Below are 12656 nucleotides of genomic sequence, written 5' to 3'. Positions count from 1 at the left end.
CCCTAAACCACAACATCAAGGTTTAGATCTTTCAATTGTAGGCTCAGACCACGCCCATTTTACCATCACAGAGGCACCGAGACACAAACACGAGCCCTCACAACCCAACAGATCAAGGTCACTTCACTGGAACCAAAACAAGGACTGCCTACCTTCGGTCGATTACTCACACTAAGGAGAATCACACAAGAACACGATTATCACAAAGATAATCAACCAGAAATCTCATAAAGAGAAGAAGGAAGGATCATAAAGACAGAGAACACGAAGGTTCCAGAAGGCAGAGAGAAAAACAGAAAACAGAAATGACGATCCAAGTGCCAAACAGGGGCTAAGGATGATATTTATAGGTAATATCATCAACCGTTGATCAGCGGGTCAATCCAACGGTCCAAGAGCGACTAAGATGTGTGGGCTGGGTATTGGGCTCGGTTAAGTGGGCCTTCTAGGTATATAATTAATGGACCAAGTATTAAATCCATATTTGGGCCTTTTCATCATTGCCTAATAGTTGGACTGGATCAAATGGCATCACAGCCCAACAGGCTTGATTTATCATATGCAGTACGGGTCCTCGAGTCACCAAAACAATCCCATTTGGAAGCGATGCACCATGTATTGAGATACTTAAAGTGGACGTCTGGACAAAGCTTATTTTTTAGTAGCAAATTTGATCTACAGCTTAAAGGATTTTGTGATGCATATTGGGCAGCTTGCTTGGATACAAGAAGGTCAGTTACAGGCTATTGCATATTTCTAGGAAATGCACTTGTGCCTTGGAAGTCTAAGAAACAACACAGGGTGTCAAGATCATCAGCTAAAGCAGAATATCGTTCCATGGCAGCTGCAATTTGTGAATTGAGTTGGTTGAAAAACATAATCAGTGATTTGAGTGTTGCTACACACTAAGGCGGCATTGCTTTTCTGTGATAATCAATCCGCCATACATATAGCCAACAATCCAGTGTTCCATGAAAGAACGAAACACATAGAAATTGAGTGTCATCTTGTAAGGGATAAAATGCGGGCGGGAGAAGTAAAAATGTTACATATGGCTTCACAAGGTCAACTGGCAAATTTATTAACTAAACCGTTAGGGAGAGCCAAATTCAAGTCATTATTAGACAAGATGGAAATACTAAACATATATTCTCCATCTTGAGGGAGAGTATTAAGTTATGTTAGCCTAAGGGCATTTAAGTCTTTGTACAGCATTTTCTATTATAGATCGGTTTGCTGCTAGTTGCATCTTTGTATATATACACACTTGTACAGTTCAAATTTATGTAATGTGAATTTAGATTTCTTTCCCGTCATATTCTCTCACCCTCTCAATTCTAGAATGTCCTATAGCTAACTTCTCGTATTTCACTTCAATTCCATTAATTAAACAATGACATTGTTTTATATTTATTATTTTAGAACTTATTTTTACCACAGTAGCTTTTCTTAAATCGTTAATATTTGATTCTAATATATTCTTAAATCAAATTAAAGTTTTAGAATTTTGTTTACTGATTTTTTGAAATTCACATTGTTGAAATTAACAATAACATAATAATTCATACATGTATTGAAAAAATTACAATATTTCATTAGCTCTTACAATTTTACATAATTATTTTTAAATGGGTATTTTCTTCAAAATATATGTTTGAGTTTTGCAAAGACAGTAGGCCCACATGAGTTAAACAGTCCAAGTATGGAGGGACCACCTCGTCATAAGATTCCATTTCAGGTCCATTTAAACAGTCCAGGCATGGAAGGGACCACCATGTCTTAAGGGAAAAATTCTGTAATTTCCACTTGTCTTAAAACACTTTTAGGGCCCATTGCTCAAGCAGACCAAGTACAGTTCAACACACCACGGAAACTTACACAAGAAGCACAAAAATGGAACAGAAATTTTTTGTACTCTTACAAATTAGAACCAACTTTTGTGGTTACTAATTGCTTGTTTGGGTTTTCGTTATAACGAGATTATAATGAAAAAAGTAATGAATACACGAAATTTGTGGTATCTCTGGACATGTTAAGTTCACTTTTATAGTTCTATGTCTAATTTTGTTATTAATATAACATGTCAATTCGAGTGATTTAACTAAAAAAATGTAAAATTTGTAAATAATTGAAGAAAAATGCCTCATTTAACAATGAGATACAACAACAAAGAAGAATCTTCAAGCCATACTCACGTTGTCAATAGCAAGCTCGTGCATAAAACCGAATAGAAACGTTTCACTTATTTGCACAACTATAATCGTGACTAGTCTCTACTTCCCTTTGCAATGGGAAGAGACTAGTGTTGTGGCTGCTTTTGAAGCACATTTTGATGTTAAAAAAGCTTTTATTCAGTTAGTCAAGATCTTATATCACAACATCATATGCAACTTTAGTGTGCACCATATTATCGAGAGTAATATTCCATATTGATTAAGTAGGAAATAAATAAATTTAGGGATTAACCACTTTTTTTAATAAGATTAATATTTAATATGGAACCCTCAAATCTTTGTTTGTAAAACCATGTTCTAAATAGCGTGAAAAGGCACCACCTAACATGAAGCGCTCTGAAAAATGTCATGCATAAGGGCAAGGCGTAGAAAAAAGCAACCATCCCCTATTTTGACCGTCTAATGTGAGCCTAAGTGCCAAAAGGCACACACCATTCTTATATTTATAAAAAAAAAATAAAAAAAATAAAAAAAATAAAAAAAAAATCTAATTTTTAAAAGCAGTTTCTTAAATCTAATGTTTAATGTGACCAAAGTTTTATTCATTTAATGGTTATAGAGTAATTAAAGAAGAAAATACCATTATATGTCTAGACTCGTAGGATTTAAAACTTGACCTTGCTGCCTTATCATACCTTGCACATGTTAAACAAGTGAATAAAGTCTAACTAAAACATTGTAAATGATAAATAAGTACAAAATATTGAATTCGTAATTGCGAGTTACAAGATAAATTTTCCAATAATATCTCTTTGGATCACCCAACTTCGGCCTGTTACAGCCTGAGCTCCACCATCGATAGATGTCAATTCGCTTTTATCAATTGCATTGAATACTTCAAGAGTCACCTCCTTAAGAGAACCAACACATGCAACTATTAAAGTCCAACACCTCATATTAATAATCAGACCTTCGACTTGGTGGAGCATTGTTACACTTTGCTTTCGTGACTGATAGCTAAGCAAAATGCCACATCAGTACTTCTTTGAAGTGTCGCCTCTTCCATCTTCAAGTCCAAGACGATTCTGCCATGTACAATAGAACAATGATCGATTTTTTAGAAATGTACGAAATGTATCGTCAAATATTCAGTATATTTTATAATAGTCCATCAAGTCCAAAGTCTACCTAACACAATCAAGTTAAAATCAATTACTCTTATTTGATTATTATCACAGTATAGGTATTGCTACTTGGGTTAGTCTTACATTTTATTAGTTGATCGAGAAATGCGGTGAAAGTGGACTTAGCCGTGCTACGATACACAAGTCCGTCCAATTGAAGACCAGAAGTTTTGGACTACTTCGCAACCTATATAAATTGACATCTCCAATCAGACATGCCTATCTAACTAAAAAAAGTATGAAAAATGAAAGAATAGACTACTATAACTGATAACTCAAAAGAAAAAGAAAGAGCAAAAGTTCCCTAAGTTTCCTTTGGTCACAAGACTTGAACCTCTTTATAGGAGACAATTGGATGTTACAGTTCCATCTTTATATGCCATCATATGATGTTGACTGTGACTAAATCTTTTCCATAGGACTGCTTCATAGGGGTTCCTTCCTTGCCCTCAAATTTATGGGTTTTGTCACTTTGACTGATATAGTGACGTAATGTGATTTGATGAAAAATCTGATTGTGTTTAAATCAGTCCAATGATCATTGTGACACTCACCACTACTCTTAAGACAATACTAATGCTATTTATCAATTGTAATAATCAACAACCTGGATGTTAAAAGCATGTTATGATGTTATATAATAAAATTGAGGTACTATTTCATCTTTTACTATTCATCGATCCTACTAATATCATTATTCTACTTCAACATTACATGGCAAATTAAAGCGGATCCTGTCAACAAAGACATCACTAGACCAATCCCAAACTCTGTATCTCTCCTCCACTTGAGATCTCTTGGAAAGAGAGTGAAAAGTGGGAAATTGATATTCATACATTATTCCTGTTTGTATATCGTTGCTTTTGAGGAATGTTCTTTTGAAATCGGTGACTTGTAGTGTAATTTAAGATTTTCCTTTTTCTATAAGTGAATTGTTTTTCCAATTGCATGCATGCAATGCAATTGAAGTCCACAGTGGCACGTCAGCTAATGATAATGATTAACCCTATTCTTGGGTAAGTGTTAAGAAAATAAGAGCTCTGCTGTATGGACAGGGCTTAGGAAGCGATGTGGCATCCTCCTATTGGTCGGATGTCTACAACCCTGTCGAAGAAGAATAACTCCGAAAATAATATGATAATGGATAAAATACGTTTGGAAAAAGAAATTGGTCCAACGAGCCACGTAACATAATCATTACTTATGGAATTATACAATGTGTATATCTATCTATATACTCGTGAGGTTAGCATGATTAAGCAAATCCCAGAGTTTGATTTAAAAGGGTATAAACGGATTACATCAATATACTAGAAATTCTTATAGACATTTGCGTCAAAAGACAAATCCTCCCAGTGCCGACCCAAGTCCCTATAGAGGTTGGACTGCACATCCACCATTTTCTATAAAGAAGAAGATAGAGATAAATTTTGAATCATATAAATTGGAATAAAATAAAGCGTTTACTAAGACCGACTTTTTTTATAAATAAATTAAATTTTATATGTTGTATTTAAAATATCATCTGGAAATTGACTTAGAAAATGTGAATGACGAATTTGTTGAATCAAGAACGTACTAAAAGTAAAATATAATATGAATTTTAGGAGTAAACCAGTCTAATCTGGTTTATTTTTAATGGGTTTTAAGCTTTTTAATTTTCATATATCAAATTGAGTTCTAAGGTGGTTTTGATTCTAATTTTTATAACATCACTCATTAGATCCCAATTACGTAATTATAATTTGGTAGTTCATATATCGACAATGCTACAATCATATTGTTCAATGAAATTAAAATATATATTTAATGGAAAAGTAGCCAAATTACTTATTGCATCTTGCGCTCGGGAATGTGAAGAAATACAACTCAAGGCTCGTAACATTGTGTTATTCAAAGTTTTTATTGGAGTTCACAATGACAATATAGGGCATCTTTTGGGAAATGGTGGTCTTCCCATTTGTCGAACTATGGACATCAATCTCAAGAAGATCTGATTCTCTCTACTTTCTCTCTCTTGATTTTACTGCCTTGAATCTTTTGATCGAATCGATCTAAACTCGAGAGGGGCCAACATGAATGTGGGGCTACTTTGGTTTTTTCTTAGGAATTGTTTTATATTATTTTCTAGTTTTTGTTATTTGAAATATTAGGGTACGTAGGTACCAAGCAGGTATAACTTTTCTTTTTCTAAGTTTGTCGAGTTTGAGTCAAAGATTTGTGTAAACCATGAAGAACATACATTGCTTTAATGATTGGGAGTATCCCATTCCAGTTATATATGCCTTTCTCTCTTTAACTTTTAATTTGTGTCTCTTGTAGTTAATCGACAAATCCAGGTCTTCTACTACTTCTAGATAAGTTCTTTTGATTACAAATAGGCAAAGAAAAGATGTTCTATTACAGATTCTATTCTCGAGCTTTTATTGAACTCTTACACTTTAAACTTCATTTGTGTAAAAGGTCTAACGCACTATTTGAAACCGAATTTGGTGTCCACATTAAACTTTAGGCACATCCAGTAATTTTTAATGAACTAGTTGATCAAATCGATACATTGTATTTATACAGGTCACAAATTATTATGTCGGCTAATTTATGGACTTTCTTAGTAGACGATGTCATAATAATATAAAGTAGGATAACTGACGATTTTTCAGAACCGAGTTTAACATTAAAATTTTCGATTTAAAAGTCTCATTCAACACATCATAATGATATTAAACATTGCTTAGCAGTGTAATAAATAAAATCTTGAACTTGTTTCTTTCGCTTAAGAATGCTCGATCTGTCCACTTGTGGTTTATATTATGAATATTCATGACCAGAAAACACACACACACACACACACATATTTGTTGTCTTTTTTGTGTTCACGTGAATCCAAGGTACGGTTACTGATTGTAATAATATGAAACTGTCTGTTGATGAACGGCCTACAATAGCTAACGAAGTGATAGATATTTGAAGACTGGTCATTGCTCTGTTGAATAAACCTAAGGTTGGAATAAATGTCAAGAGTTTTGGATGGGAGTGTGAGGTATATATAAATTTTATTACATTATTCTAAGGTTTGTTCAATTTTTAGGAATATTAATTACAAAGTTAGATAAGGAATTCGTATTCATGTTATTTTGGATGGGAGAATACAGGATACATACACTAATGTGACCCGTGTGTTTAGTAAGTTAAATTACACATAAGAATAAAAAGGGAAAAAAATCGAAGATTATACGGTGTTAGTACCTTAGATTTCACAAGACAACAAGAAAGAAACGTGAACGGCTTGCTTCTATTAGACCTAAATTTGACCGATGTGAGACAAGCTATACAAGTTATTACGGAACAACTCGAGGTAGAGATAAAACAATACGAGGTACTCTTTCACTTAGTCTAGCTTTTGTGCAAGCTTTAATATATGAATTGGTCGTAGCATACTACTTTTATTTGTGAATATGTTTTTTAATCCAAGAAATATGAAAAAAAAAATCGACTTTATATAGTTTAGGACCGTATCTTTATGATATAGAGTTTTAAGGAATTTGCTTAGCAATTGGTGTAGATGTGATAAATTAATGCGTATATAGTCTTAGCAATTGTTCCAATTTTAACGGTTGGAACAGTAACAATTAAAATAACAACTTGAAAATTTTCAATTTCAACGACAAGTTTATAAGATATATTATAACTAGAATTCCCTTTTTTATCAATCTATTTCCTTTTGACGAGATTATATGAGTAAATGTCCAAATCGAAGAAGAGACACTCAGGAGCGTTTGAGCCCCATTATTTATAGATTATAATGAGATGAATAGTATTTTTTTTTTAAATGAGTGATTGAAAAGTTCTTTATTTACGTGTAATATTATTTTATTGAAAACTGTGTGGTTAAAAGTAGAAGAGATAAAAATTTAATTTAATGTAATCAAAAATAATGAGGCGGCTCAGTATCGATATATTTAGGGAACTTAAAAAATAACTTATAATCTACTTAAAGTCAATTTTTAATTTTTACAATAACTATTCACAACCACACATTTCCAATGGGAGGGTGGCAAGACAGAGATACGGAAATGGACAGAAGTATTTGGGATGTATTGAAAGGTTTGAGAGTGAAACCTCGTGATTGGAGAAGCCACATCCATCAAATCCTGTTCCCGCTTGTCACGTGGGTTCGTTTGACTACCCTATGACCAATCAAATACCCCACCCCCCTCTCCACACCAACCCATGGCACCCCACCCCACTCCCTTCATTGCAAATGGCTTTAGAAACCCTTCCTTGTGCATATGAACTTGAATATTAGAATATGTAGACCTTTAAGAGTCTAAGGGTCACCATTATCTATATAAAATTTCATCCCATTATTTATCATCTCGAGTTTCTAAACATATCGAACTTCTCCTAAAACCAAAGTTACTACTCGATTTCAATACGAAATATAGAAGAACGAATAACACGAGAGCTGGATTAAAGCAAAATGTAATAAGATCAAGAATTTTAACTGTTGCCTAAAATAAATTCACACAATAACTAATCATAAAATTTTTTATGATATTATAAATGTAACAAGGACACTATATCCCAGTTGATCTCAATTTTTTAAAATTTATTTTTTTTTAATTGAAGTTAATAATTAATTTTAATCACATATTTTATAGATTTCACAATTTTTTAACTATATATTTCATCAAATTTTGTCAAAATTTACTAAAAATCTAACTTAAATTCTTATCAAATGTAGACGTGTCTCTCTATTTTTATATCATTATACATTTATACTATAATATTATATTCATGGTACAACATTGTTATTGCAATAAAAATGTTGTCAATTGACGACAACTTGGACTGCAGGTGCTGACTGGTATTTCGCCATTTTATAACCTTTATAAAGCTAACAGACAACATAGATCTCACACCCTCTCTTACACTCAAAGCTCTCTATCCTATGTTCCCCATTCAAACCTCATATTATTACGTATCCGTCGCTCTCAACTCACTGTTTACTCCGTACCCTCTTTCAACTACATATTCCCCATTCATTTTCTCATCTTTCAACAACATTTTGTTCTGAAAAAGAGTTGAGAATTCTTCAATATGATGCACAGATGTAATCTGGGTTCATGTTCTTGTGGCTTGTTTCACAGTCAAAACAATTCTTTTTCAATGATGTTTTCTAATGGTTTTGATGAAGGAGGGGATACGGATATGTATTCTTTCACTTCATCTTCTTCGTCTTCTGTTGATTGCACTCTTTCTCTAGGCACGCCTTCTACTCGTGTCAGTGATGAGAAGGAAAAGCGACGCTCTAACTTCGGATGGAATATGGCGGCGCCGGCTTCTTCAGCCAACAGAAACCACCGTGGTGGAAGTAACAGCAATACCAATCCCGGCGGGGACCCGCTCTTGGCTCGGCGGTGTGCGAATTGTGACACCACTTCTACTCCCCTCTGGAGGAACGGTCCAAGAGGCCCTAAGGTTTAATTTTATTTTCAAGAATTTAGTTTTCTTTTCTTTGTTTTTATTGTGAAGAGTGTAGACTAATGGCTATGAATTTGTCAGTCACTTTGCAATGCTTGTGGGATTCGTTTCAAGAAGGAAGAGAGGAGAGCGACAGCAGCCACCGCCGGCGCCACCAATAACGGCGGTGCTGAACACCGAGTTTTGGATAGTTCATGGATTAATTACAACTCACAAACCCAGAATATGCCTTGCTTTACTTCATCATACAGTAATGAATTCAGATTCATTGAAGACGATGATCGTGACTCTGATACAGGCACGCCCTTCCTCTCTTGGCGTTTCAACGTGACAGACAGGCCAAGCCTCGTTCATGACTTCACAAGATAGACAAAAGAAAGAAAGAAAAAAATCTTAACAATTCGACTGAATATGATTACTATTGAACACTGCACTCTAAATGTACTCGATATTAAGAAGCTTATTTTATTCTTTTCTTTCACTTTTTTTTTTGCCCCTCATCTTACATAAGATGTAGTGACAATGAATTGATTCTAATGTTTGTTATTTACTTTTCTTTAGCTTTCACTTTTTTCCCCTTTGATCAGTCATCAGTCTATACATACTTCTACTTTTTTCCGATTGCCCATTTCACTTCTGTTATTACTTATTTTCTATTGTAAACTTGCTTATTTTGAATTTCTTGAGCACCTGAATTGCATAACTGGTACATTGGTAATCTACTATTATTTTTCTTTGGACTATGCTGTGTGTATACAATGGTATACACACGGTTTTACATTACCTCACATAGAGGGAGGTCCACACGTAATAAAATATCCGTGAGCCTCCCTTCATATGAGGGGAGCGTAAAGCCATGTGTACACCACAAGGTGTACACACGGCATTTTTCTTTTTGTTTTATTCTGAACTCAGGCTTGTAACCGGCGGTCCATGTTCTCCTCTTTATCTGCACCTAAAGAAAAATTAACAGTAGCTCCAGGTGTTTTTTTTTTTTTTTCCTTCTATTTTTTCTTGGCTGGTAACATGAAATGATTGAAAACGATAACAATAATGAGCTATGCTATATGTACATAATATTCATGTGGGCCCCCCACCATGTGAGTGGAGGCACCCATTATGTACAAAATATTATGTACAACAAGTTTAATCTAACAATAATACGTTCAAAAACGCACTGATTGTGAGAATATTTACACATTTTAGAAGAATCTCCCGAAATTCTTAATTCAATACAAAAGCAAAACTAGAATTGGAATAAAGATTAAAAGTCTTTGCCTGGTATCAATCTGCTGTTCTTTTTCATGGATATGCTAGAACTGAGTACATACCTCCTTTTAGAAACTATCCCTAGAAGAAGTTTATTCTAAAATTGACATAATGTCTCTTTTGGTAAGATTTCTGATTTTTATTTTGCTTTTGCTTCTGTTTCTATTTCTTATAGAAGGACTTAATGATGAAACTATTTAGATCAATTTTCCCTAAAAACTCTACTAGCAAGACGAAACACTTTCAAAAATAATTTAAATATGTTCAATTCTAGCGTTAGAAATAGGTTTCAACTTTTCAAAACCTTGTAGGTGGGCTAATTACCAAAAATCAAGAACCTAGACATCTATTTAATTTTTTGGACCAACAAAGACCTTAAACCAAACCAAGTTTAAACTCCCACGTATCCACAATAAATTTTTTTTGCTCTGCGTGTGGTGTGCATATCAGAATTAGAGTTTAATTTACGACAAGATCGAATCCAAAATGTAACGCCTCGAATTCTAATAACCCGAAACGTTACGAAACATGAATATACCTTAAAATAAACAGTTTTAATTTAACGAGAAATTCTGTAAAAAATTGAATAACGTTTAATCAAAAGATAAATTTAAATATGCGGAACGTTTGAAAACATATCATTCATCCAAAAATTATTAGAACAATTAAAACTAATTGAAAATTTATAATGCACTCACAATTGGGTCAAAAATGAATAACCCATTATTAGTTCTAGTGTTTTTTAAAATTAAAATACTTCATGACGAGGATCCGTTGGTCCAATAGCAAATCCATCCACCGTCATCCAGCATACTAATTATTACCTGAAAATTGTAAATAAGGGGATGAGTATAACGAATTATACTCAATGAGATACTTGCTACTCCACATTCAAGTCAAACATGAAATTACAAATAAATTATCTTACCAACATAACATGAGAATTATCACACCATGACAAATGATAATTCTAGCAAGCGCTGCAAAATAACGTGAAGGCTAAATTGTGCCTTGAAAATAACGTGAAAGCTAAATTGTGCCTTAAAATGTATCATGATTTCTCCCGAAGGAGCCTGAATTGAAGTAATTAAATTCATAATAACGTATTTGAAAAGATGTGGAAAAATCACTAATAGCACTGAGTATCTCACCTTTTAAAGATGAAAGTGGAGAATAAAATTGCAGAAATGTGATTGCAATTCCAAAGCCATAAAAAATCTAAATAATATAGAGGAATATTTTAAAGAGGGAGAGGTAATGGACGTGTAGTAAAATGTGATTTTAGTGCTCTATTTATACTGTTGAAGTCGGGTAATCACGTGGGGGAAGTGGAATTTTAGCCATATTTAAATTCGTATTTCATGCAATCTTCTGAGAAATTAATTCATAATTCCCGATTGATATAGTATGACTGGAGATTAATTATTGGTTTTCTGCCAATTTCTATATCAATTACAATTACAACAAGGAAATGATAGGCATTACACTGCATGACTTTTACACGTGGATGGGGAAAACAAATTGCCTCCTATTTGCATAATTTACTCTAATACAAACATCTTAAATTGTCAATCTCCTAATGGCCGAAAATTATAAAATGTATGCTTATTAATTAAATTAGAATTTCAGTCCAATCTTCCCAAAATTTGTTCCAATTAGGGGACACAATGATTACTAATTATATGGACACATGAAAGTTGTAATGAAATGCATGGGTTACTCATGTACTAAAGTCTAATATCAAATAATTCAAAATTCTTTGATTTGCATTTAACTAAATTTGTAAGCAGGAATTACGTTTTAATTGATTACCTCTTAATTAAAAATGTATAATTATTAATACTTAACATAAAGACTTTGTTTAACCAAAACTTAAAATTCTAATTTATTTAGCTAAACTAGTGGTGGCAGTCAACTGGCGAAAAATCTAATCTTTTAAAACTCTTATAACCATAATATTCTTTAAACGGCTAAAACTCGGGTTTAACTTGACCAAATTAAATTTTTCTTGAGTCCATAATTCGCCATTTATTATGAGCTTCAAAATGAACCCAATATTGGTAGAGTAATTCTAACTCCTTCAATAGTTAACTATTTGGCCCATTTAATAAAGTATAAAATAATTTGATATTTATTTTTTTTTCAATTTGGTCCCTCAACTAATAAGATAACTATAGAGATAATCAATTAACTTGCATAAGAACTTAACCAAACATTGCATTCCTATTAAATGACAAATAAAAATATATGCGAATTTAAGTTAAAAATTCGGTATTCTACACAAAAAGAAATAATTTCATATAAAAAACAATACCACTTTTAATTATTAATTCTCTGAAGTTAAAATTTGGTCCTGTGTTTGCTATTGATTTATGTGGAAATTACACAATACCATATATTAAAAAATTCCAAATTTCAAAATCAGATGGAAAGTTTCACTATTCAAAAATTAAAAAACCCTAATGTTCTCACTTATTTTTTCTCTAAGATTTAATAAATCAATTCATCCCAAATCATTCATTCTCTCTCTCTCTCTCTCTCTCTC

General features: G+C 32.9%; 2 protein-coding genes across 2 annotated transcripts; both read left to right on the top strand.

The window, feature by feature from the left end:
- Positions 1-525: 525 nt before the first annotated feature.
- LOC111409456 (uncharacterized mitochondrial protein AtMg00810-like) lies at positions 526-909 on the top strand. The gene has a single exon (XM_023039502.1). It carries the CDS (start codon positions 526-528, stop codon positions 907-909), a length of 384 nt encoding a protein of 127 aa, XP_022895270.1.
- Positions 910-8299: 7390 nt separating this feature from the next.
- LOC111409633 (GATA transcription factor 18-like) lies at positions 8300-9473 on the top strand. Its single transcript, XM_023039659.1, has 2 exons — positions 8300-8839; positions 8924-9473. The coding sequence occupies exons 1-2, from the start codon at positions 8459-8461 to the stop codon at positions 9209-9211; spliced, it is 669 nt and encodes a 222-aa protein (XP_022895427.1). The 5' UTR covers positions 8300-8458; the 3' UTR covers positions 9212-9473.
- The last annotated feature ends 3183 nt before the right edge of the window (positions 9474-12656 follow it).

Source organism: Olea europaea, chromosome 14, assembly GCF_002742605.1.
Source record: "Olea europaea var. sylvestris chromosome 14, O_europaea_v1, whole genome shotgun sequence".
Lineage (NCBI taxonomy): Eukaryota > Viridiplantae > Streptophyta > Magnoliopsida > Lamiales > Oleaceae > Olea > Olea europaea.
Note: the sequence above shows the minus strand (reverse complement) of the source record. Positions and strands in the feature narration are given on the sequence as shown.